This window comes from Polyodon spathula, chromosome 13 (genome assembly GCF_017654505.1).
Source record: "Polyodon spathula isolate WHYD16114869_AA chromosome 13, ASM1765450v1, whole genome shotgun sequence".
Taxonomy (NCBI): domain Eukaryota; kingdom Metazoa; phylum Chordata; class Actinopteri; order Acipenseriformes; family Polyodontidae; genus Polyodon; species Polyodon spathula.
In genome coordinates this window covers 25,842,186-25,868,995 of record NC_054546.1, presented here as the reverse complement: position 1 = coordinate 25,868,995, position 26,810 = coordinate 25,842,186, and the positions used below count along the sequence as shown (strand labels likewise).

At 39.1% G+C, this 26,810-nt stretch overlaps 2 protein-coding genes across 2 annotated transcripts; both read right to left on the bottom strand.

The window, feature by feature from the left end:
• Positions 1-2,268: 2,268 nt before the first annotated feature.
• On the bottom strand, positions 2,269-13,296 carry LOC121325425. Its single transcript, XM_041267888.1, has 11 exons — positions 12,987-13,296; positions 12,198-12,323; positions 11,764-11,919; positions 10,983-11,076; positions 10,765-10,859; positions 10,465-10,590; positions 9,972-10,012; positions 5,103-5,262; positions 4,769-4,894; positions 4,433-4,579; positions 2,269-3,833 (listed from the first exon to the last, which is right to left on the bottom strand). Exons 1-11 carry the CDS (start codon positions 13,051-13,053, stop codon positions 3,523-3,525), a joined length of 1,449 nt encoding a protein of 482 aa, XP_041123822.1. The 5' UTR covers positions 13,054-13,296; the 3' UTR covers positions 2,269-3,522.
• A 789-nt stretch (positions 13,297-14,085) lies between these two features.
• Positions 14,086-25,340, bottom strand: LOC121326274 (complement C1r-A subcomponent-like). Its single transcript, XM_041269514.1, has 8 exons — positions 24,692-25,340; positions 23,462-23,601; positions 23,074-23,266; positions 16,454-16,575; positions 15,940-16,025; positions 15,420-15,469; positions 15,146-15,229; positions 14,086-14,859 (listed from the first exon to the last, which is right to left on the bottom strand). The coding sequence occupies exons 6-8, from the start codon at positions 15,456-15,458 to the stop codon at positions 14,299-14,301; spliced, it is 684 nt and encodes a 227-aa protein (XP_041125448.1). The 5' UTR covers positions 15,459-15,469; positions 15,940-16,025; positions 16,454-16,575; positions 23,074-23,266; positions 23,462-23,601; positions 24,692-25,340; the 3' UTR covers positions 14,086-14,298.
• Between the last annotated feature and the right edge of the window lie 1,470 nt (positions 25,341-26,810).

Here is a 26,810-nt window from a genome sequence, read left to right as displayed (position 1 = left end):
CTAAGCGGAATTGCAGAGCATAACCATGTCTCATAGTCGTTAGCACCGAGGAGTCCTGGGTGCATCCTTGCCATGGGTCGTGTCCAGTGGTCAGTCCGATTGTGAGGGGGAAGGTGGCAGCCAGAGCCCCTCAGGGGCAGTCTCCCTTGGACATGGGAGGGGGCACATTCTCCAGCCAGAGAAGCGGTTATCCCTGGCCGGCTGTGGTACCTTGCTGCCGGCTTTTCCTCTGCCTACTTGTTTGGCCTGTGGTGGAGAGCAGCGTTCAAGATGTCAGCAATGAAGCATATACTTTCTTTAGCATTGTATCGGTCATCCTGCATGGCTTGGATGGGCAGGTAGGGTCTTTATCCCCTCTAGTGAAGGTGGATCCTTGCACCAGCACAGTGACCATGTCCCCGATGGGAGGGAACGTGCCCAGGCCAGCTTCTCGGGCTCTGGCGTTGTGTAGTAGGGACTCTGCTGTTCTGGAGCCAGAGGGAGCAGACGCTCCAAGCTCCAAGAAGTCATCATAAAGAGGAAGGGTATATTGTGGGTGCCCTTTTTGCTTTAGAAACCGATTCCCCTTTCCCTCCTGTTCTGTAGGCCAGGGAACATCTGTGGCAGCAGCTGCAGGCTGCATCTGGGCCCGAAACGCCTCCCTCTGAGATGCATGCGGGAGGGACGGTATGGAGCCCCCCTCTATGGCTTACCTGACCAAAGTGGTGGGGTCGACACGTCCGACCTTGAAGCCGTGAAAGACAGCTCGCCAAGGCTTGGGGGCCGGGGACGGAAAGCAGGAGTGGTGAAGCTGGGGCTGCCTGGTAGCAGGGGGCTGTCTCCCCTGAGCCTGTAATAAGGTCTCCAACATGGTCTGCTGGGCTCTAACGGCTTGTGCTAGCTCCTCAAAACTCCGTCTGGTGTTTCTCGGGAGCGCCTGCGTTTGCGAGGTGAAGGAGAACAGTACCTCCACGGTGATCGCCTACCTCCCGGTGAGCGCCCTATCGAGCGGTGTCTACCACGATTCCGCAAAGGGGTGTCTACATCTCCACACCGGTGGTGGGGTAGGGGAGGGTGAACCAGGGTTATGAGGGGGCTCCCTAGCCACTGTAGTAGGCGGGATTCCGGACCACCGATCACATCCTTCCCTGTCCTGAGGAATGGGAATCTGCTGGGGAGAGGGATGCTCTTCCGTGCTTGGTTCTTCTGGAGAACCATTGACAAGGGGAGCAGTCCAAGTCTCCTGCCAGCGCCCTACAGCACCACAATAGCTCACCCGACTCAGAAAACAGTATATTAACTACACAAGATAATAGAAAGAGACTAAAAGCTTAGCGCCAATCTTTGTAGAGGGGTCGAAATCAAGTCTAATCAGTAGTGTTTACTGAACCGAGACTAAGGCCACTAGCAATCTCAAAAACCCTTGTAATAATGTAGCTTACCGTAGCGAATCCAATTTGCAGGTAAAAAACGTACAAATGAGCCAATTTCAAGCATAAAAGAGAGTACAAGGCAATCTATGTGTTGTTCTATGTGGATGCCCCTCTTCAACAGGAGGTGGGAGGAACCTCACAGCAGGGCCCTGATAGGGCAGCTTTTTTATATATGCTCAGTGATTGACAGTTCAGAAAGGCTCTTCCCATTCAGTAATGGTTGTCATTCCAATTGAAAAGAAATGGGTTTTAAGACACATTTGATAGCATGACTTCAAATAGAGGCAGTGCTAATCTTAATAAACCTAATAAGAGATAAGAGAGAAGATTTTGAATGTGGTCAGCGCTCCTTTAAAGGAGAGTCAGTGATAATGTCCAATAAAGTTAATAAGGGCTGGTTTTAAGACTTTGTTGGCACTTATTTGGAGTTACAAAGCACTTTACCCACACAAAAGATGTGTTTCCAAGGAGATGAATTTTAAATGTTAACACAAACTGGAGAGCAACAGTATTTGAACTTCTGAGCTATCTTTAGTTTACAAAGAAGGGGAGTTGCAGTGTATTTGTGGTTTAGTCCATTTCAAGACTAGAAAATCTTAAAGAACTGAAGTAAACTAGTTTGAATTGCAGTGTACCAATCAGAAGATCAAGTTACATTGATTGTGGGAACCAACCCACAGGCCAATGTAGGGAGAACTGGTGTTTAAACAATTAGAATTAATTTATATGTGTAAACGGCTTCCTTGATGAGTGCTTTTAGTTATACATATCTGTCTCCCTGTTCAAGATCACATAGATAATAACTGACAATAACACAAGCAATACCATTATCTCTTTTTATGAATTTATCAAAAAATTAGTAAAATAACATGGTACCGAAACAGAAAAGAAAATGTGTATGAATATAGCACAGTATATTAATATTCAGATATTCCAGCTCAGGGCCCCGCACTATCAATGTTGCTCTCCAACTCCATTTTTACCACAAATTCCACGTGCTGAAGTTTTAATTCTAAAGATGTTTGACCTTCAACCTACTTCTATGGTCCTACCTAAACATATAGAAAATATACCAGGATATTAGACAATTTAAAAAACATAATGTCACTAATGTTTACTAATTAATGATCATACTCCCTCAATTGGTGTATGCAATAGTAAGTTGAAATATAGTTTGAGGGTTGTTGCCCCCCAACCTCATGAATGGAGATCCCCTTTCTTTTATTTTTCCCTTTTGCTTCCCTGAGCTGAATCAGAGCTTCCACAGCATGCTGCTGCCATCATACCCCTCCCGGCTGCTGCAGGCAGGTAGTAGCAGGAAGACATCTGATTGCCTGCCTGACTGCCTGTCTGCTTGTCTAGTTCACATGAGAGTAACAGAAAGTTTCAGGAAGGAGGAAGTGTGTGTGCCTGCCTGCCTGCAGCTAAAACTACCTGAGAGAATGGAAACAAGCTGTGAAGACAACAGTGCCTGTTTTGCTTTTTGATGCAGTGTTACATTGAATATCATTGTCAAACAGTGTAAGATAACTCTTCAACATGCACTGTTCAATAAGGCAATATCACTTAATTCCACTTGATGACACCCTTTTCTTATTTTTAATATTAAAAGCTGCAGACTGTAACACTTTCAGAGTTTAGTTTCATTACACTGCAGACAAACACAGTGTCCCACAATCCTGTTCAGTTTACCACTACAATATAATTCCTTATTTGTGTCTGTTAGTTCACTACATTCTTTCACAGTTTAATGTTATTAAAACAGTCTCATCCCATTGTAGCTGCCCTATACTTGTGATACCATTGCCCTTAAGTATAATACAGAACCTCTGTAAAGCCACTGTCTTTCTGCATTCCTATATAGCCACTATTTATATTCATGTCTGCACTGTCATTGGACAATTTAAAAGGTTTGTTTTGACGCATTTACAGTATCTTATTATGTTGCAAAAACAACACTGATCAATACACTCTGGAACTATAAGAAAGTCAAGCAGACAAGCATTTGGCCTCTTGCTTTCATCAGACAGTAATATCTGCACAGTGCTGCAGTGAATTTCAGGACACCCCTGCACTCAAGGACGGTAGCCCCTGTTTTCAGTTGGAATTCTTAACCGGTCCACTCATTTTCCTGGGGCTCAGAATTACACCCCAGTCTCCCAGGACAGGAACTGGCTTTCCCAAACTGTGAGGCCCCTTCTATGATTAGCCCAGGGCTCAACCCTGCTTCTGTGATGTCATTTCCTATCTGGAGGTGGTGCTTGTCACTCAGAGGCGGACTCATAACTATTCGGATCTCTGATTGTCCTGCATGGAAGCACTCGGAGGCGGTGACTGTGGGCAGGGTCAGGCCATCGACCTCGATGTCAGAGGTCACTGAGGGGTCACAGATTGTAAGCTGCTTCCAGAGATTTAGATCATCTGTAGATTAATGAGAAAAAAATATTAAAAAATAGGAACATTCATATTCCTCATTCCTAAACATGGCACAGATAAAATAGGATGCTACTAAAAAAGCAAAGCAGGCCAACATTTGGGCTCTAGTGCCTTCATCTGTGTTACTGAAACTAGAAGAGACCAAGTCAAGCAAACAAGTGTTTGGGCTCTTCATCTGTGTTATTGAAACTAGAAGAGACCGAGTCAAGCAGACCAGCATTTGGGCTCTAGTGCCTTCATCTGTGTTATGGAAACTAGAAGAGAGAGAGTCAAGCAGACCAACGTTTGGACTCTAGTGCCTTCATCTGTGTTATTGAAACTAGAAGAGACCGAATCAAGCAGACAGCATTTTGGGCTCTAGTGCCTTCATCAGTGTTATTGAAACTAGAAGGGGCCGAGTCAAGCAGACCAGCGTTTGGGCTCTAGTGCCTTCATCAGTTTTATTGACGTGAAACTAGAAGCAGACATGTGACTTGGCTATCAAATGTATAGAGCACATATGTATTTTAAGTGTGACATAATTTTTGAATTTCTATTTCATTTATCTCGGAATGCCATGCGTCTCCTCCTGATTGATTACTTACTGTTTGATGTGAGATTCAGGTAATTTCCCAAACTGCCCTTGTCGCTATGGAGGCTCATGGGCAATTCTTTAGTCTGATCTGGGAACCCTTGTTGCAGAGGAATTGTTGTCACTGGTAGGAGAACCAATTCTGATGAGACACCAGCTTCTACAATAAAACAAACACTTTTAAAAGCTTGTCTAGCTAATGACAAAAATTGCAAAAAAGTCATGTTACAGCCCCGTTGACAGTCCTTTGAAGACAGCAATGATAATGGTGTTATTGCTAAGAAGAGCTGAGAGAATGGATTTTACTGATTGATTTTAAAGAGGGGGCGGGGGTGGGGTTGACATTTACCTGTCTTTTGTAAATCCTTTAAGGACAAGCAATTCCAGTTAAATGTATTCTCCCTAACTGGTGTGAGGCAGTCCAGGCTCCTCGAAACTGGAAACCAATTATCAGAATCTGGAATCAGTGGTTTTGCTAGAGAGAGAGAGAGAGAGAGAGAGAGAGAGAGAGAGAGAGAGAGAGAGAGAGAGAGAGAGAGAGAGAGAGAGAGAGAGAGAGAGAGAGAGAGAGAGAGAGAGAGAGAGAGAGAGAGAGAGAGAGAGATTGCGTGTTTACATCATTACTCCAGAGTTAAGTTTGCACACTGCTTTGTTGGAAAAAAAATAAAACAGACTTTGCTTACGTTTCTCTGCACCATCTGGAATAAGTGTTTTGCACAAGGCTCCGTCAGGGGCTGTCTCTCGCACACTCAGTCCGACTGGTAGCAAGTGTGAACTCACACTTACCTCCTCACACACATGTTCATTACCTTCCCCAGTTGTGTGCTTTTCCAAAAACCTGATCTGTGACAGAGGGAGAGAGAGAACACCCAGTTACTGTATTCTACAAGAAGTAGAATGTATTCTAATAAATGAAAATATTACACATGTTTCAAATAACACATTCAGAACATAAAAAACAAAGGACAAAAACCTAATATAAATATAGAACAAAACTGTTAAAAATCCGCTGGTGTTCATTTGATTGAAGATTTTGTTTAATACCATTTACAGTTCTGAAGCATTTGCTGATTTTCCAATACCAAGTAAGCTGTTGCAGTTTCAGTGCTTGTGACATTATAATAAATTGTCACTCTGAAGATGTATTTCATCTTGATAAACTGTGTCTGTGATGAACGGAAATATCTGAACAATACCAGGGTACTTAAAATAACTTCAAATTCACACCTTCGCCCCTCACACACAAAGAAAGATGCGCACACACACACACAAACAGAGACAATGAGATACACCAAGAGATACACACACATACAAACACACAAACACACTGAGACAATGAGATGCACCAAGAGACACACACACACACAGACAATGAGATACACTAAGAGACACACACACACACACACACACACGCAGAGACAATGAGATACACTAATAGACACACACACACACACACACACACACACACACACAAACACACAGAGACAATGAGATACACCAAGACACACACAAACACATAGAGACAATGAGATACACCAAGAGACACACACACACAAACACAGAGACACAGACATAGATACAGACACAGAGACACAATAAGAGACACACACAGACATTGAGGCACACAGATACATAAAGACACGGATACAGACACTGAGGCACAGAAATACATACAAACATTGAGACACAGAAACAAATACAGACACTAAGACACACAGCTACATACAGAAACAGACACTGAGACACAGAAATACAGACACTGAGACACACAGATATATAGAGACACAGACACAGAAACACATACAGATATTGAGACACACAGATACATACAGAAGACACAGACACAGAGACTGACACACACAAAAACACATACAGACACAGAGACACACCAGAGACACGCACACAATACGAGTCTAGCTGGGTTGCGGGTCCTTCACGCACTCATGGTTTATTGAACATACTTGGGAATATCTTGAATGGGAGTGGACTGAAGGACTCAAACTATACAAAGCTGCGCTCCTTTCACATGACCTCCTGTGTACAGTTGTTTTTCTGAAATCTATTTGAGGCTTTCTTGATGACTGCTTCCCAAGCATAAGCAACTGTTTAAAACCTGATAGGTAGGCCTGTATTTCACTGTAAAAATGGTATTTCACTGCATTTTATGGTCTAAAAATAAATATTTCACAAAAACATAATTATTAAAGCAGAAAAAATGCATTGTTGCATTCAAAATTGATAATTTTCTCTATAGTTAATGCTTACTAGAAACATTTTATAATATTTCATTTTTATGTCCACCTTTAAAAGACACTCTATAACAGTGAACAAACAAAATAAAAACATAACTAAATGTAAAAATAACAACAGACATGTGAAATGTCCTCTTGTACTGGACAGAGCAATCTTTTTTGAAATATTTCTGATGTTTGATGCAGCTAATGTCTGGCTGAAGACATTTGAAAGAAATTGTGCAACTGTGCTTTGATCTTTATGGAATTTTGCTTTTGTGGATGTCTTTACTTTCTTTGTTCTTTAAGGCATAAAACACTTTGTGTTTGTGGATTTTAGTGTTTGTTTCTTATTGTTATTGTTAAAAAAATGTGAAAACTTTAATGAATGAAGAAGAAAAAGAAAGATTTGTGTACTATAACATTTAAGATTGGGACCCCCAACATTTTCACTGGGACCCTCAAAATGTCCTCTGGGGTGTTCAGTGTTTTTAGTTGAGTGGCCTGGACCCTCAATTGGAAAAGGTTTTGGAGAGCCCTGCACTGACACACAAACAGACACACACACTGAGACACACAGACACACACAGACACACAGACATACACTGACATACACTGAGACACACAGACACACACTGACACACACACAGACACACACAAACTGAGACACAGACACACACTACATTAGAAATGCATGTAGCAAAGGAGAAGCCATACTAAAGGGGGATTTCAACTTCCCCCAAATAAAATGGGAAAACCAGGTGGGTAGCACAAAGGATGAAATAGAAATGGTGGAAATGACAAACGACTGTTTCCTAACACAATTTGTCAAGGCACCGACTAGAGGGGAGGCATTTTCAAATAACGAAGATAGAATAACTAAAACAGAGGTCAGAGAACCACTGGCAAACTCAGACCACAACTTGGTCTCATTTGAAGTGTTTTTTAAAACCCCAAAAGTAATGACTAAAGCTAAGGTTTACAATTTTAGAAAAGCAAACTATGAAGGTATGAAACAAAGACTAACAGAAGTAGATTGGAGTAAAATAGAGAAAACACCCACAGAAGAAGGATGGTTGTTCTTCAAAAATGTAGTACTAGAGGTGCAAAACAATTACATCCCTAAATAAACAAATCTAAATGTAAAACTAAATTGCCAAAATGGTTTAATAGATCAATTAAAAAAAATATTCAGCGAAAAAAGGCACTATACAGAGCTTTAAAAAAGGACCAAAAAGAAAGTACGCAGAAAGAGTACACAGAACTGCAAACGCAAGTCAAAAAGGAAGTTAGAAAGGCCAAGAGAGAAATAGAAATGAACATTGCTAAGGGAGCTAAAACCAATTCCAAAATGTTTTTCCAATATTACAACAGCAAGAGAACATTCAAAGAGAACATTAAATTTTAAGAGATACAAATGGCAAAATCGTAGATGAAGAAAAAAAAAATAGCAAATATATTAAAGATTACTTTTCACAAGTTTTTACAAAGGAAGATACTGACAACATGCCCCACATGTCATCCAGTTCCTATCCAGTTTTAAATAACTTTAGCATAACCGAGGCAGAAGTGTTAAAGGGACTAGGAGCTCTTAAAATAAACAAATCCCCTGGGCCAGATGAGATCCTCCCAGTAGTACTCAAAGAAATGAAAGAAGTAATTTACAAACCACTAACCAAGATCATGCAGCAGTCTCTTGACACAGGGGTGGTACTGACAGACTGGAAAATTGCAAACGTAATACCGATCCACAAAAAGGGAAACAAAACTGAACCAGGTAACTACAGACCAGTAAGCCTGACTTCTATGCAAACTTATGGAAACTATAATAAGATCCAAAATGGAAAATTACCTATATGGTAACAGGGTCCTGGGAGACAGTCAACATGGTTTTAGGAAAGGGAGATCGTGTCTAACTAACTTGCTTGATTTTTTTGAGGATGCAACATTGATAATGGATAATTGCAAAGCATATGACATGGTTTATTTAGATTTCCAGAAAGCTTTTGACAAAGTCCCGCACAAAAGATTAATTCTCAAACTGAACGCAGTTGGGATTCAAGGAAACACATGTACATGGATTAGGGAGTGGTTAACATGTAGAAAACAGAAAGTACTTATTAGAGGAAAAACCTCAGAATGGAGTGTGGTAACCAGTGGTGTACCACAGGGATCAGTATTAGGTCCTCTGCTATTCCTAATCTACATTAATGATTTAGATTCTGGTATAGTAAGCAAACTTGTTAAATTTGCAGACGACACAAAAGTAGGAGGAGTGGCAAACACTGTTGCAGCAGCAAAGGTCATTCAAAATGATCTAGACAAGATTCAGAACTGGGCAGACACATGGCAAATGACATTTAATAGAGAAAAGTGTAAGGTACTGCATGCAGGAAATAAAAATGTACATTATAAATATCATATGGGAGATACTGAAATTGGAGAAGGAATCTATGAAAAAGTGTTTTTGTTGACTCAGAAATGTCTTCATCTAGACAATGTGGGGAAGCTATAAAAAAGGCTAACAAGATGCTCGGATACATTGTGAAAAGTGTTGAATTTAAATCAAGGGAAGTAATGTTAAAACTGTACAATGCACTAGTAAGACCTCATCTTGAATATTGTGTTCAGTTCTGGTCACCTCGCTATAAAAAAGATATTGCTGCTCTAGAAAGAGTGCAAAGAAGAGCGACCAGAATTATTCCGGGCTTAAAAGGCATGTCATATGCAGACAGGCTAAAAAAATTGAATCTGTTCAGTCTTGAACAAAGAAGACTATGTGGCGACCTAATTCAAGCATTCAAAATTCTAAAAGGTATTGACAGTGTCGACCCAAGGGACTTTTTCAGCCTGAAAAAAGAAACAAGGACCAGGGGTCACAAATGGAGATTAGACAAAGGGGCATTCAGAACAGAAAATAGGAGGCACTTTTTTCCACAGAGAATTGTGAGGGTCTGGAATCAACTCCCCAGCAATGTTGTTGAAGCTGACACCGTGGGATCCTTCAAGAAGCTGCTTGATGAGATTTTGGGATCAATAAGCTACTAGCAACCAAACGAGCAAGATGGGCCGAATGGCCTCCTCTCGTTTGTAAACTTTCTTATGTTCTTATGACACACACACACACACACACACTGAGAGACACACACAGACACACACACACACAGATACACAGACACACATATTGAGACACATCAAGAAGCACTCACTGACACAAAAAGAAAGACAACTCACACAAAGATAACCAGATACATACATAAACCCACTGAGACAAACATACAGATAAACACATAAAGAGATGGGTATATATATTTCTGTTACCTTGTCCACACATGCAGTTGACTGTCTTCTTCTTTGAATAACTAAAAGAAAAATTCATTCATTCATTCATTCATTCATTAATTATAATAATAATAATAATAATAATAATAATAATAATAATAATAATAATAATAATAATAATATTTTTTTTCGACATCTCTAGTAATATTGATTTAATGAGTTTATTTTTTACTCTGTCTTGTAGTTTGGAACACATTGAATCTAAAGCCCTGTTAGTATGGACATTCTTTAGCATTATTAGTGGGTGTTTGGAGGCTGTCCGTCTATATGTTAGCCAGTCTGTATGTCCCGCTGATATTTTAAGAGGCACTTTTTCAATTGCCAAGAAATGCAAAACTTGACAGAGACATTTTTTAGTTATTAAACGTATGAGATTGTGGGACTATGAGAAGATTCCTGTCAGGCTGTCTTTACACCTGTCTGTCCTTGTATCTGAAATACCTAGAAATCACTAATGAATACCATGTCCTACCTCTGGCAGTCTCCTTTCTCCTTCTCATCTCCTTTCTCCGGTAACACAATATGAAAAGGATTGTAAACACTGCAGCAGAAATGGCAAAACCAGCCCAGAGAGAGGCAGGCAAAACCCAACAGAGATCTGGAAAAACAACAAGTGATTTCAAATGAAAGCATAGAACAACACAACACAGTTTGATCCTGTATATAAAATAATCCCCTCCTGAGTCTGCTAGGTAGTTAATTATGTTCCCCCACAGTTTGGGATTCTTTCTTTGAGAAAGCAAGGTGCTGATGCGGAAAGACTCTTCTTTACCTTTGGGGGTGGGAGGGGGGGTGGGTTTGCCGATACAAACTGAATCTGTAATGCTGCTCCCAGCTATCTGCAACATCTGTCCAATCTCTGTGCAGCTGGGAGAGAGAGAGGGAGAGAGAGCATTAGAAATCTCTTCCCAGTTTATTACAGCCATCTCACTGAAACTTCAATACCAGAGGCCTGAGAATCATGTCCCACACACACAGTCAGTTACCCACTTTGTATGGCTACGGCAGGGTGTTTGTGAGTCAGTCAGGTTTGAGAAAGTTCCTGGTTTGCAGGAGGCACATTCAGTATTGGACCAGGGTGTGGCTGTGAGAGAGAGAGAGAGAGAGAGAGAGAGAGAGAGAGAGAGAGAGAGAGAGAGAGAGAGAGAGAGAGAGTATTCTGATAAACACGATGTGTTTCTCTAAATGTTTAAACTAATGAGCTGTCAATGAGCTGTGATTAGAAAACAAAAACAGGCATCACCACTAAGAATTTGTTCAGAACATTTCACTTTCCTGTGTACATGTCATTCTGCATTTTACATTCCTGTGTACATGTCATTCTGTATTTCACGTTCCTGTGTACAAATCTTTCTGTAGTTCACCTTCCTGTGTACATGTCATTCTGCATTTCACTTTCCTGTGTACATGTCATTCTGTAGTTCACTTTCCTGTGTACATGTCATTCTGCATTTCACTTTCCTGTGTACATGTCATTCTGTAGTTCTCTATCCTATGTACATGTCATTATGTAGTTCACTTTCCTGTGTACATGTCATTCTGCAGTTCACTTTCCTGTGTACATGTCATTCTGTAGTTCACTTTCCTGTGTACATGTCATTCTGCAGTTCACTTTCCTGTGTACATGTCATTCTGTAGTTCACTTTCTGTGTATATGTCATTCTGTATTACAGAGTTCTGAATTGCACTTTTTATATTGAATAGTTGTTCCAGAGTACAGTTGTACAGACTGACACACACAGGCAGACAGGCCGATGCACAGACTACTCACCTAGTTGAACAACGCCCTCTCCCAGTCTGCACTGTTGAACAGGGTTACAGTAATCACACCCATTATTGGTTTTATGGGAGCAATAAAAACCAGTTTCACATTCACACTGGGCATTACGGAACCTGGTGCAAACAGAGACTATCCTCAAATTACTACCTGTAAATAAAAACAGAAAAAGCATTCATTTTAGTTTGCTTGACTGTTTCTTCTAGTGATGAACACACCAGCCTGACTCAGTTTCTTAAAGTTGTATTGCCCCTTTCTCTCTCTCTCTCTCTCTCTGTCTGTTTTCCCCACTCTTTTCCCCCTCTCCACATCTGAAATGAACAACTGATTTTATATGATTTAATGTTTTATATGTTCCAATAGACATGTAGCCCTTCATTAAATGCTTCACCTAACCAGACTGTGAGCCCCAGCAGACACACACTCACTGGGATGGCAGGTGTTGCATGCTCGGCAGGTTTTGCTGGTGTTCTCCTGGTCCATGAACTCTCCGCTGTTGCAGGGCTCACAGCCAGTCTCTTTGTCCCCGGTGCAGTCAAACTTCCAGCGCTCACCTGTTTATGGGATTCCCATCAATTTCAAAACTCATTAGAATTACAGCACTCTGGCTCAGAGAGCACCCCTTGGGAAGCAAGCAAAGTGTTCTTTTAGCCCAAGTGTTCAATGAGACAGAGCTGACCATGGTCACAATATGCCAAGGCCAATCACAATACCAATCAATCAATACAAATGTGCATCAGCATATGAAATGAACAGAATAAGTAGGAGAAAAGCAATAAGCAAGTATATGTAAATAAACTATAATAATAAACTAACGGATAAACTAAATTAACTAAGCACCCTACATACAGTAAAAATTCAACAGTGGCTCTAACAGTAAATATGAATACGAGAATGAATTTGAACACAATATTAACACAGCACCGCCCTGCACACCTTGCAAAATGCAACAGCTAGATTATTGTTTGGATGACAAGTCAGTTTTGAAAAAACGGAATAAATAATTTGAATCTGAGTTTGATCAGGATTAGTTATCTGGTTACAAATAGTACTGTATCAGTTTTGAATTGGTTAGAAACTAACCGCTGGTGGTGTAAGAAAGGTGTTCTTTTAAATTCCTGTTCCTTTAGGCTGAGCATTTACAAAGTGAAAATTATGTTCCCAACTGTCTCAGTGCAGGCACACACACACAAACACAGAAACACACACAGACTTACCCTTCTTACACTTCTTGCAACATCTATTTGCCTTCCTAACAAAATATTCACTGTCTGTACAAGACATCTTATGTATCTGTCTGTATTTCTCTCTGTCTCTATCTATCTCTCTTAAGGTACAAGGCTACTATCTGTCACTGATTTAAACTAATAGAAAGGAATCGCAACCTGTTTCCCCCTTTGTTACAATACAAAACTGAATAAAACGTTCGGTCTCTTCTCCTTCTCTTTCTCTTCAAGGGTCTCTGTCAAAGAAGTACTCTGTAAGTGAGTTCTGTAAGTGAGTTCTGTAAGTCTGTAAGTGAGTTCTGTAAGTCTGTACATGCATTTCCTTTTCATCTGCTGCTCACTTTCCATGAGGTTTCAAAGCAAGTGGGTTTCAAAGCTTGTGGTTACAGTTACTGACGCAAACAGAAAATCATAACATCCGCAGCATTACTGTAAGAGAGGTAATGAAACCATGCAGCACTTGAGGGTTTAAAATGAACTTTATTTGGAAACTGTTAGATAAGAGTTGATTGACCCTGCAATACAATTCCTCCCACAGTCAGTTTTGCACTAGCATCTGAATCATCATGGTTAGTAATTACACTATCCTTCCAGAGTTCAACAAAACAAGAAGGCACACACGCTTTCTCTCTCTTTGAGGCTTTCTGTCACTCATGTGAATTAAACAGACAGACAGCCGTCCTCCTGCTACTACCTGCAGCAGCCGGGGGGTATGATAGCAGCGTCATGCTGTGGAAGCTCTGATGGGAACCAAAACAACAAAGGAGAGAGCCAGAGTACAATTATAAAACAATAGCAACCCATTTTATTTAAATTATATACACACACACACACACACATAAATATATATATATATATATATATATATATATATATATATATATATATATATATATATATATATATATATTTCTTATGTTTCATTACTGTTGCTCTATCAGAGTTTTTGTGTGTTAAATTGTGTGGTCCTGCTAGCATTGGTCTCTAGTGAGGAGAGTGAAGGGAGAGGAGAGGTAAGGGATGGAGGGAGGAGGAGAGAAGAGAGAGGAGAGGGAGGGAAAAGAGAGAGGAAGGAGATGAGAGGGGAGAGGGGAGATAGATAGGGAGGGGAGAGAGGAGAGGGAGTGAGAGTAAGGAGAAGAAGAAGATGGAGGGGAGAGAGGAAGGTCTCTGTTCCCCCGATAGTCTGCTGTATCCAGCTCAGGTATCGTTCCACTCTGGTATAAACCCCATAGTTTCCCTTCTTCCCACAATTCACTCCCTAGGAAACAATCCCTGCTGCATAGAACTCCTCCCCACCCCCTCAGCCCCCTCTAAGCAGGGTGAAGACACCTTCACTGTCCCCCAAGCAGGTGTCTTCACCCCCCTCCACTCTCCCTGCGCAGAACATGTTGTCAGTGAGGTGTGGGATGTCTACAATCCTGTGGCTCCTCTGTGAGTTGATGGAGGCACTGCACTGGCACAGATCCACCACAGGAAATGCCACGTTCTTGAGCTGGTTGGAGAGTTTATTTCCCTCTGTGATGCCCCAGTCAGAGACATAGCCCATCACTCTGGGCTGGTATAGGGAGTCATCTGCGGGGAGGCTGAGCAGCATTAATGTCTCATTCACTGTGACGTGGTGCCACAGCTTGATCAGCTCAATGTCGTTGTTGAACTGTAAAGCCCCCTTTTGGAAGCCGGGGAGCACAAAGATGCCTTCGATCTCCAGGCGAGGCATGAAGGTCAGGATCTCCACATTGGTGTCCCCCAGGTGGATCTGGCTGGACGGAGCAAGGTCTTGCAGGTTGTCTCTCTGCTCTTTATGGTTCAGGTAGATGTTGTGTGCGGCTGTCATTATCCACTGGTCAGTGAGCAGAAGTACCTAGAACACGAGAACATGTAGAGTATGTGGACACCCAAAACACAAGAACCCCTAGAACACAATAATGAACACTTGTTGCACAATAATGGACTAGAACACAATAATGACCACCTAAGAACCTAGAAGTTTGCTAAAGCATAAACCTAAAACACAGGAACACATAGAACATGGTTAAAATCTAGATAACCCAGGACCCAAGATCGAACATAACTGCACCTAATAGAGTAACAGGTTTGGTTTTGTCCAGGGTAAACAGCTGTGCTAGCTGGGTGTATCGGTGTCCTACCTGCCAGGGGAAGTTGCCCCTCTGCCGTGCTGCCTCCCAGAATGCGTTACACTTTGGGTATGCGGTTATGGAGCTTCCCACACACTGGAACACACACACACACACACACACACACACACACACACACACACACACACACACACACAATATTATAACAGCAATAATAATAATAATAGTAATAATAATAATAGTAATAATACCAAGACAAATACATATAGTAACAGCAAATGCTATCAAATATAATAGTAACAGTAATGATATTAATAATAATTACCTGGCAGGCAGGTTGGAATGACTTTGTTCTGATTTGCATCCTCCCACTTCCTGCGAACCGAGCAGACAAACTCATTTCATAATGAAATAAATGAAAAAATAACTTACAGATTGAGATACATATACAACAACAAGACAGACAAACACAACCAGACAAACAGACCTCCTAACCTCCTGTTGAAATGGATTCAAACAACACTGGAGTCTTGCATAAGGGAGAAATCAACAGAGCCTGAAATACAATGTAAATACTAGGCATCTACCTCTTCATAGATCAGAATTTTCATTTAGTTAACCAGGTTTTGATGGTTTTCAATATATAAAGATACAAATATGCTGATAAAATATGTAGATAAAAAGATATTCACATGCTGCAAACCATGTTAGACACAACCTTAGCTTTCCTGGACCCTTTTGATGTAACACTCAAAGGTTTAATTAAAAGTGGAGGAAAAAGCAGCTTGTAGGTTTTTAATTTACAGAATCATTAAGATTTCATGGTGTACAAATCATAAAATAACCTCTCTTTGTGTCTAAACACAATGATGACCCAGGTTGTCTCCTTTGTCCTCTCCCTCTTCTCTCTCCCTCCTCTCTTCCCGATCATCTGTAAGGCACACAGACAGATTCACCATCCCCAGTCGAGGCTGGTACTATCTTGTAGTATGGCTCATTGCAGTGGTATTTGATAACAGACTGGTAGACATTTTCAGACTCTCTGCCGACTGAGTACTCGATCCTCCCATTCAGCAAAGGCAGCGGCACACCACAGTCCACGACTGAGAGAAACAAACACGTTGTGGGTACACACACTGCTCAAGAAACTTGGAATAACCAAAACGAGCATCTTGCTGACTTATTGTTGCATTGAGGGAGAGGACGGTGCCATGTCCCATCATTTTGACACACTGAGAGAAAATCTGTGATCTCATTACCATACTGTGAACCAAACAAGAGAGTGAGATGAAATGGAGAGAGTTGAGATGGGAGAGAGGAAAATATCAGATTACATTTTCAGTCTTAGAAATTACGTACACAAATGCCCTTGTGATACAATGTTTTAGATCGCACTGTGATGTAGTCTTGATAACGATATTCCTCAAACTCTGGAGTAATTTTCCCATTTAGAAATTGAACAGGCATTGGACACTTCATCCCTGCAATTAGAGAAAATATTATTTATGAAAGTCAGAATCTGTAACAACTTCATACCTAAGTGTCCAGTAGCTGCTATAGTTCTAACAGGATGTACAGTGTGGTCATGTCAGCAGTGCCTTGTGTACAGCACAGCGAGGATCTGCCCAGCACACAGCAGGCAATGTCAATGCACTAAATCAGAACTTGTTGGGTAGCTGCTATAGTTCTGTACAGGGTTTAAAATATGTTATATATCATAGCCATATGAATATGGTTCTGCCCATCACACAGAAGTATATATAGACGTGTTGGATAGTTGATTTTGTGACATTTGCGTCTCTAAACTGCACCATGTTGAAATATAATGGGAAACTATTTGGATTGAGACTCCCAATCAAAGTGCATTGCAAAGACCACTAAATGACTAAATTAATGAGCTTCTGCCTCACTCTTTGAGCTATATTCAATCCTCCATCCTTTGATGTATCCGTATTCATCCGTACGGAAAATGATATCCACCGAGTGGCTCTCGGTTTCAACAGTCCCGGGACTTTTGGTTTCACAGTACGTCTGAGGATCTTTGCCAGTAATAACAATCTGGGAATTTTTATGGAATTTTGTTTGCAGTTAGTTTGAATTACAATCACAGATAATGTATATAATGCCAATAGATTTAGTTAAGTATATGTAATTAAAGACTGTTAAGTATGTGTAATTAAGAATTACCTGCTTTGCAATTAGATAAATAAAATGAGAATTAGTAAAATGTTTCAAGGAGATTACTGAAATTCAGTAAAGTGTCTCTGTGAGATTATTGAAGTTCAGTAAAGCTCAGTAAAGCTGTATCAGTGAGATTAGTGAAGTTCAGTAAAGTGTCTCTGAGATTAGTGAAGTTCATTAACTGTCTCAGTGAGATTTGTTAAATTCAGTAAAGTATATCTGAGATTAGTGAAGTTAAGTAAAGTGTCTCTCTTAAATTAATTAAATTAAGTGTCAGTGAGATTAATAAAGTTCAGTGGTGTATCTCTGAGATTAGTGATGTTAAGTAAAGTGTCTCTGAGATTAGTGAAGTTCAGTAAACTGTCTCACTGAGATTATTAAAGTTCAGTAAAGTGTCTCTCCGAGATTAGAAAAGGTCAGAAGTGTCTCAGTGATATTGATGAAGTTCAGTAAAGTGTCTTGAGATAAGCAAAATTCAGTGAAGTGTCACTCTGAGATTAATGAAGTTCAGTAAAGTGTCTCAGTGAGATTAGTGAATTTCAGTAAAGTGTATCAGTAAGATCAGTGAAGTTCTGTAACTACTTCAGTGAGATTGGTGAAGTGACGTGAAGTGATTCTCTGAGATTAGTAAAGTTCAGTAAAGTGTCTCTCAGATTAGAAAAGTTCAGAAATGCCTCAGTGAGATTAGTGAAGTTCAGTAAAGTGTCTTGATTAGTGAAATTCAGTAAAGTAACTCGGTTAGATTAGTGAAAATTGTCTCTCTGAGATTAGTGAAATTCAGTAAAGTAACTCGGTTAGATTAGTGAAGTTCAGTAAATTATTTCCGTAATAGTGATTAGTTAAATTCAGTAAAGTGTTTAAATTGATTAATGAAGTTCAGTAAAGTGTCTCAGTGAGATTAGTTAAATTCAGGAAAGTGTTCAAATTAGATTAATGAAGTTCAGTAAAGTGTTTCTCTGAGATTATTGAAGTTCAGTAAAGTGTCTCAGTGAGATTAGTTAAATTCAGGAAAGTGTTCAAATTAGATTAATGAAGTTCAGTAAAGTGTCTCTCTGAGATTATTGAAGTTCAGTAAAGTGTATCAGTGAGGTCATTGAAGCTCAGTAAAGTATTACAGTGAGTTTAATGTAGTTCAGTAGTTCTCAGTGTGATTAATGAAGTTCAGTAAAGTGTATCGGTGAGATTAATCAAGTTCAATACAGTGTTTCAGTTAGATTGGTTAAATTCAGTAGTGTTACAGTGAGATTAGTGGAGTTCAGTAAAGTGCCTTGAGATTAGTGAAGTTCAGTAGTTTTCTCAGTGAGATTAATGAAGTTCAGTAAAGTGTATCAGTAAGATCAATGAAGTTTACTAACATGTTTCAGTAAGATTAGATAATTCCAGCAGTGTTTCAGTGAGATTAGATTTGAGATTTGTGTCATTCAAAAAGATGTCTTGAGATTAGTGAGGTTCAGTGAAGTGTCTTGATATTAGTGAGGTTCAGTAGTGTCTCAGTGAGATTAATGATGTTCATTAAAGTGTCTGTCTGAGATTAGTGAAGATCAGTAATGTGTTGAGATTAGTGAAGTTCAGAAAAGTGTCTCTGAGATTAGTGACATTAAGTAAAGTGTCTTTCTGAGATTAATTAAGTTGTGTAAAGTGTCTTGAGATTAGTGAAGTTCAGTACATTGCATCAGTGAGATTAGTGAAGTTCAGTACAGTGTTTCAGTTAGATTAGTTAAATTCAGTAGTGTTACAGTGAGATTAGTGAAGTTCAGTAAAGTGTCTCTGTGAGATTAGTGCAGTTCAGTAAAGTGACTTTCAGAGATTAATGGAGTTCAGTAAAGTGTCTCTATGAGATTAGTGATGTTTAGTAAAATGTCTCAGTGAGATTATTGAAGTTCGGTAAAGTATTTAAATTACATTAATGAAGTTCAGTAAAGTGTCTTGAGATTAGTGAATTTAAGTACAGTGTTTCAGTGAGATTAATGAAGTTCAGTAATGTGTATCTCTGAGATTAATGAAGTTCAGTGATGTGACTCTATGAGATTAATGTAATTCAGAAAGTTGTCTTGAGATTAATGAAATTCAGTGAAGTGTCTTCACATTAGTGAAGTTCAAGAAAGTGTCTCAGTGAGATTAGGGACGTTCAGTAGTGTCTCAGTTAGATTAATGAAGTTCTGTAAAGGGTCTGAGATTAGTGAAGTGCAGTAAAGTGTCTCTCTGAGATTAGTGAAGTTCAGTGAAGTGTCTCTATGAGATAAATTAAATTCAGTAAAGTGTTTAAATTTGATTAATGAAGTTCAGTAAAGTGTATCTCTGAGATTATTGAAGTTCAGTAAAGTGTATCAGTTAGATCAATGAAGCTCAGTAATGTATTACAGTGAGATTAGTGAAATTCAGTAGTTTTCTCAATGAGATGATTAGTGAAGTTCAGAAAAGTGTCTCTGAGATTAGTGAAGTTCAGTAAAGTGTCTTTCTGAGATTAATGAAGTTGTGTAAAGTGTCTTGAGATTAGTGAAGTTCAGTAAATTGTATCAGTGAGATTAATGGAGTTTGGTACAGTGTTTCAGTTAGATTAGTTAAATTCAGTAGTGTTACAGTGAGATTAGTGAAGTTCAGTAAAGTGCATCTCTGAGATTAGTGGAGTTCAGTAAAGTGTGTCTGTGAGATTAGTGAAATTCAGTGAAGTGTCTCCATGAGATTAGTGAAGTTTAGTAAAATGTCTCAGTGAGATTATTGAAGTTTGGTAAAGTATTTAAATTACATTAATAAAGTTCCGTAAAGTGTCTTGAGATTAGTGAAGTTCAATAAAGTGTATCAGTAAAGTTCAGTACAGTGTTTCAGTGAGATTAGGAAGTTCAGTAACGTGTATCTCTGAGATTAATGACGTTCAGTGATGTGACTCTATGCGATAAGTTAAATTCAGTAAAGTGTTTAAATTAGATTAATGAAGTTCTGTAAAGTGTCTGAGATTAGAAGTTCAGTGAAGTGTCTCTATGAGATAAATTAAATTCAGTAAAGTGTTTCAATTAGATTAATGAAGTTCAGTAAAGTGTATCTCTGAGATTATTGAAGTTCAGTAAAGTGTATCAGTTAGATCAATGAAGCTCAGTAATGTATTACAGTGAGATTAGTGAAATTCAGTAGTTTTCTCAATGAGATGATTAGTGAAGTTCACTAAAGTGTCTCTCTGAGATTACTGAAGGTCAAGAAAGTGTCTCAATCAGATCAATGAAGTTCAGTAAAGTATTACAGTGAGATTTGTGAAGTTCAGTATGTCTCAATGAGATTAATGAAGTTCAGTAAAGTGTCTCTCTGAGATTAATGAAGTTCAGTAACTTGTATCAGTAAAGTGTATCAGTGAAGTTTAGTAAAGTGTTTCAGTTAGATTAGATAATTTCAGTAGTGTTTTAGTGAGATTAGTGAAGTTCAGTAACGTCTATCTCTGAGATTAATGAAGTTCAGTGAAGTGTCTATGAGATTAGTGTAATTCAGAAAGGTGTCTTGAGACTAGTGAAGTTCAGTGAAGTGTCTTGACATTAATGAAGTTCAGGAAAGTGTCTCAGTGAGATTAATGACATTCAGAAAAATATTACGGTGAGATTAGTGAAGTTCAGTAAAGTGTTTCTCTGAGATTAGTGAAATTCAGTAAAATGTCTCAGTGAGATAAGTGAAGCTCAGTAAAGTGTCTTAGTGAGATTAATTAAATTCAGTAAAGTGTATCTCTAAAATTAGTGAAGTTAAGTAAAGTGTCCCTCTGAGATTGATGAAGTTAAGTAGTGTTTCAGTGACATTAGTAAAGTTTAGAAAAGTTTTCTCAGTGAGATTAAGGAAGTTCAGTGAAGTATATCTCTGAAATTATTGATGTTCAGTAAAGTGTCTCTCTTAGATTAGTGAAATTCAGTAAGTGTATTGAGATTCAATAAACTGTCTCACTGAGATTATTAAAGTCCAGTAAAGCGTCTCTCCGAGATTAGATAAATTCAGCAGTGTCTCAGTGAGATTAGAGAAGTTCAGTAAAGTTTCTCTCTGATTAGTGAAGTTCAGTAAAGTGTCTCTCTGAGATTAATGGTGTTCAGTAAAGTGTCTCTATGAGGTTAGTGAGCTTCAGTAAAGCGTTTTTGAGATTAATGACTTTCAGTAAAGTATCTCAGATTCATGAAGTTCAGTAAAGTATATCAGTGAGATTAATTTAGTTCAGTAAAGTATTTCAGTGAGATTAGTGAAGTTCAGTAGCGTCTCAGTGCGGTTAATGAAGTTCAGTAAAGTGTATTTCTGAGATTAATGAAGTTCAGTAAAATGTCTTGAGATTTATGAAGTTCAGTAGTGTCATTAAGATTAATAAAGTTCAGTAAAGTGTCTCTCTGAGATTACTGAAGTTTATTAAAGTGTATCAGTGCGATTAGTGAACTGCAGTAAAGTATTTCAGTGAGATTAGTGAAGATCAGTGAAGTTTCTGTCTGACATTAGTGATGTTCGGTAAAGTGTCTCAGTGAGAGTAATAAAGCTTATTAAACTGTTTTGAGATTAGTGAAGTTCAGTAAAGTATTTCTCTGGGATTAGTGAAGTTCATTAAGGTGACTCTGAGATTAGTAAAGTTCGATAAAGTGTCTCAGTGAGATTAGTGAAGTTCAGTGAAGTGTCTCTCTGAGATTAATGGAATTCGGTAAAGTGTCTCAGTGAGATTAATAAAGTTCAGTAAAGTGTCTCTGAGATTAGATAAATTCAGCAAAGTGTCTCAGTGACATTAGTGAAATTCAGTAAAGTGTCTCTCTGAGATTACTGAATGTCAGGAAAGTGTCTCAATCAGATTAGTTAAATTCAGTAAAGTATTCCAGTGAGATTAGTGAAGTTCAGTAAAGTGTACTTCTGAGATTAGTGAAGTCCACTAAAGTGTTTCTCTGTGATCAGAGAACTTCAATAAAGCATGTTGAGATTAGTGAAGTTCACAAAAGTGTCTCTCTGAGATTAGTGAAGTTCACTAAAGTGTTTTGACATTAGTTAAGTTCAGGAAAGTGTCTCTCTTAGATTAGTGAACTTTTGTAAAGTGTCTCACTGAGATTTGTGAAGTTCAGTAAAGTGTTTAAATTAGATTAATGAAGTTCAGTAAAGTGTATCAGTGAGATCCGTGAAGCTCAGTAAAGTATTAGTGAGATTAATGTTCAGTAGTGTTCTCAATGAGATTAGTGAAATTCAGTAAAGCGTCTTTCTGAGATTAATTAAATTCAGTTTAATGAAGTTCAATACAGTGTTTCAGTTAGATTAGTTAAATTCAGTAGTGTTACAGTGAGATTAAGTAAATTCAGTAAAGTGCATCTCTGAGATTAGTGAAGTTCAATAGTGTCTTGAGATTAATGAAGTTCAGTAAAGTTTCTCTCTGAGATTAATGAAATTCAGTACAGTGTCTCTCTGATATTAGTGAAATTCATTAAAGTGTATCAGTGAGATTAGTGAAGTTCAGTAAAATAGTTCAGTGAGATTAAAGTAAAGTGTCTCTCTGATTATAGTGAGGTTCAGTTTTCAGTGTCTCTAAGACTATTGAAGTTATGTAGTGTATTTGAGATTAGTGAAGTTTAGTAACGTGTCTAAGTGAGATTAATGAAGTTCACTAAAGTGTTTCAGTAAGATTAGTGGTTAAGTAAAGTGTCTCTATGAGATTAGTGAAATTCAGTAAAATGTCTCTGAGATTATTGCAGTTCAGTAAAGTGTCTCTCTGAGATTAGTGAAGTTCAATAAAGTGTCTCTCTGAGATTAGTTAAATTCAGTTAGCGTGTTTTGAAATTAGTGCAGCCTAGTGTTGCCCACTAGTATCTCACCTGTAGGGTGTCGTATGGGCACTCTGTTTCCTGGTAGTGATCGACCTGAAAGAGTTCCGTGAAATACAGGCCAGGAATCTGCGTTCCAGGAATACCTGATACTGGCAGGACAGGGCAGGGGGGTATGCTTGGGGGTACAGGTGAGAGGAAATCACTCACTGCTGCTCCTGAAACACCTCCCCATCACACTGCACTGAGAGAGGAGTGGAGAGAGGAAGGGGCTGTTTGAAATGTATATTATGTATTTGTGTCTAGAATTTCTTAAATTCTGGTTGTGCTATACATGTGATAATAATGATAACACCAATATGCTAATAAAAACTATAGCTGATTTCTTTGCATCTTTTTCTTGATCACTGGATAGCTGGATTAGCAGCTATATTTGTACCTTTTTCTTTCCTGGACAAACAAAGAGGGGAGGAGCCAAGGAGGGAGGGAACGGGCTGTCCATCGATCCCGGGAACCTTTCCGCTGGAGACCTGATTGACAGCGGCAGTCATCTCCGAGTGGGTCAGCAGTGCTTTTTTTCTTTTTTCCAGAATTATCCAAAAAAGTTTGAATTATTGTCTGAATTTTACATCTTGTAGTAATTTTACATTGAAATGCCAGTAAGATGTTCTGTGGGGTTCTGATTGAATTATTACTGTAATTAATAGACAGTGGTGGTCGGAGAGACTACTGGGGATGATTCTTGCTTTGATGAATTTATTTAAATCATTTTTAGAAGTATAAAACCAGTCTAGTCTCACTCTATATACACAGTTTGTGTGATATTGAGACCAGGTGTATTATCTTGAACTGGGGTGCAGGCATCTCCATATGTCAACCAGGTTACTGGACTAACATTGCAGCCAACTCTCTGGAGAACTGAGGATGTGGTTCATCGTTATTTCTATCAATATTAAAATTAACAGTACGATTAAAATCTTCTCCTAGTACCACCATATTGTTATTATTAATATTAAAAAGAGCTTGCTTTAATTTCTTAAAAAATAAAATTAATTCCCCCCTCTATTGGGGGCATAAATATTAATAAAAACATACACTGTACTGGCCAGCCTAGCTCTTACTTTTAAAATCCTCCCTTTCTCTATTTCCTCCATATCTAGTAAAACTGTCCCTAGGCTAGGTTTAAAAAGCACGGCTACCCCTGCACTAGTACTAATGCAATGACTCATCATGCACAACCCCTACCACTCCGCTCGCCACACCTCCTCATTCTCCTGATCAGAGTGCGTTTCCTGCAGAAACACCACCCCAGCCTGTTTCTGCTCTAAAAAGTCTACTAGCTGAGCCCTCTTAAAAGACGTTTAGATTAAAAGAAACAAAAATGCACTGTTCCACTTTTCACTTTTTACTAACAGACTAAAACAAGTAATAAAAGAATGCATAAAACACAGCCATTTTTAAACATGAGATTTTGAACCACTGTTAAAATCTTTCTTAGTTTTCTGAACAATTTTTTAAAATCTATAACATTATGGCTGATCAAATTCTTCTATTGTTGCCTTCCTTTTGATAACGTGAGCATAGTGGAGAAATAATCTAAAATCAGGGAAAAAAAACGTTTCCCTTTGTTTTCCCTTTTCCCTTTTGTTTCTTTCATAAAATCATTTACCTGCTCAAGCATATATAATTTTTTCTTACTGATGGGTTGGCTATCAAGGATATTTGAGATAAGCGAGGAGTCAGAGATCTCCCCCTCCATCTCTTCCACGCTGTGCTCTTGCTCAACCCAGTGAATCCGCTCCTCCGCAGCTCCCTCTGACTCCTCGATTGACCATTCTCAGTAGTAGCTGTATTTTCCTCTGAACCCATCAGTGACACTACGACTGGGTCTCTTTGTGTGAGGCCTTGGTGTTGGTGGTTCTGCTCCGGTTTCCTTTGGCAATTGGATCACCTCCTCCTCCTCGGTCAGCACAGGCTTTATCTGCGGCTGTGATGCAAGAGCCGACTCTTCCTCCCGCTCACCCCCAACACCCCCAACTTCCTCCCCGCCAGCATCGCCATGTTCCTGCCCTGTCTTTGCTCTAGCCTTCCTTCTCGGGCAGGCTTTCCTCTGGTGTCCCAGTTCTCTGCAGTAAAAACACCTCATCGTCTCAGAACTGATGAACACCACATAATTCGTCCCTTCTACATTAAAATTACAGGCTACATTTATGACTTGATTTGGATCTTTTAGTAACACAAACACCTGCCTTCTAAATGACATGACGTGCCTAACACTGTTATTTTTACAACCCAGCGGGATTCCCTTAATTGGAGACACAAGTTTACCATAACAAGATAAATTATTTTCTAATGGCTCATTTTTTAAAAAATAGAAATAAAAACTTAACTTACCAGGGTTACTAGAGGGGAAACCTGAACAAATTCACCTTTCACTGTAAAGCCTTCCTCTACCAGTTTGTTTACCAGCGACACCTCCACTAAAAATATTACCAGCGCTTTATTAACTCTTGACGCTGACCTAATATTTTCAAACCCCACCACCTCTCCTACTGCCAGTGGACACTCCTCCACCAAAACCCCAGGGTCAGACAGGCAACAGACCCTGTGTCGACGGGTGAGAGCCCCCAGCCCTCCTGAATGAGACCCCATTGCGGGATCTCCAAACACACACCACTAACCTATAAACAAACAAACACTCACCACTAACCTATGAACAAACAAACACACACCCCAAAAAGAACAACTAAGTAACTATAAACAAATAAATAAATAAAGTTTTAAATTTCCCGGTCCTACCACACCGGCGTTCCACCTCTCTGCAAGCCCTTCCCACAATCCTCCATGAGAGAGAGAGAGAGAAAAAGAAAAGGGGGAAGAAGAGCAGAAAGAATATATTGCCTCATTCATAATTCTCCCTCCCCTCTCCTCTCACTTTGTCCACATCAGTTATTATAGTGTCAAATGAATGAGGGGGACTGTCTGTTTGTCTGGCTGCAGCTTTAATGAAACTAAACTCTGAAAGAATTTAGTAAACTACAGACACCGAGAAGGACTTGATGTCTAGAGTCATCAAATTGAACAATATTCACGTGTGTGTTTATCAAAATGGGCCTTTCTCCCAGTCAATCTGAAAAAGCAAAGAGTCAATAAATAACATCACATGGTTTCTGTTAATTTATCGATGTGGGTTCATTCAACTGGAGTTCAGCGAAGATACCCAGTAAATCCCGTGGTTTCTTATAAAAAGTAGTGGTGATCGCAGTTAAACATTAATCAAATTTTTTTTAAAAATGAGGGTTATAGATGTCACAGACAGACAATGAGTTAACAAATTCACTAGCCTCTCATGCCTGGCTTTCACCTCTCCCGAGGTTTGGTTCCAATCTGGGGGGTCTCAGTTGCACAGACAGACAGACAATGAGATAATGAATTCATTAGTAAATAAAGTATGTTTATTTATTTATATAGCACCTTTCATACAACAGTATCTCAAAGCACTTTTTAAGTCAATAAAAACAAAACATTAAAAATCTATATTTTTTAAAATCTATATTTAAAAATGTCTATAAAAAAGTGAGCTTTTAATCTTGATTTAAAAATAAGTGACTTCACATCTCTAATGTCAGATGTTAGTTATTCCACATTCTGGGAGCATTGTAACTGAAAGCACTTTCTCTTTCCCTTTTTGTCTTAATCTTTGGGAGGGACAGAAGACCAGATCTTAAGGCACATCTAGGTACATGCAGAGACAAGAGCTCTTTAGACAATCAGGTGCCAGGCCATGA

Excerpts from the sequence above, each read along its gene's own strand:
- LOC121325425 (XM_041267888.1), bottom strand. The coding sequence starts at position 13,053 with ATGTCTTGTACAGACAGTGAATATTTTGTTAGGAAGGCAAATAGATGT. Across the intron at positions 11,077-11,763 it reads AGAGGGCGTTGTTCAACTAG|CCACACCCTGGTCCAATACT; the intron begins GTGAGTAGTCTG and ends TCTCTCTCACAG. Across the intron at positions 4,895-5,102 it reads TCCAGATGGTGCAGAGAAAC|CAAAACCACTGATTCCAGAT; the intron begins GTAAGCAAAGTC and ends CTCTCTCTCTAG.
- LOC121326274 (XM_041269514.1), bottom strand. The coding sequence starts at position 15,458 with ATGCAAATCAGAACAAAGTCATTCCAACCTGCCTGCCAG. Across the intron at positions 15,230-15,419 it reads CATTCCAACCTGCCTGCCAG|TGTGTGGGAAGCTCCATAAC; the intron begins GTAATTATTATT and ends TGTGTGTTCCAG. Across the intron at positions 14,860-15,145 it reads GGGGCAACTTCCCCTGGCAG|GTACTTCTGCTCACTGACCA; the intron begins GTAGGACACCGA and ends CTCGTGTTCTAG.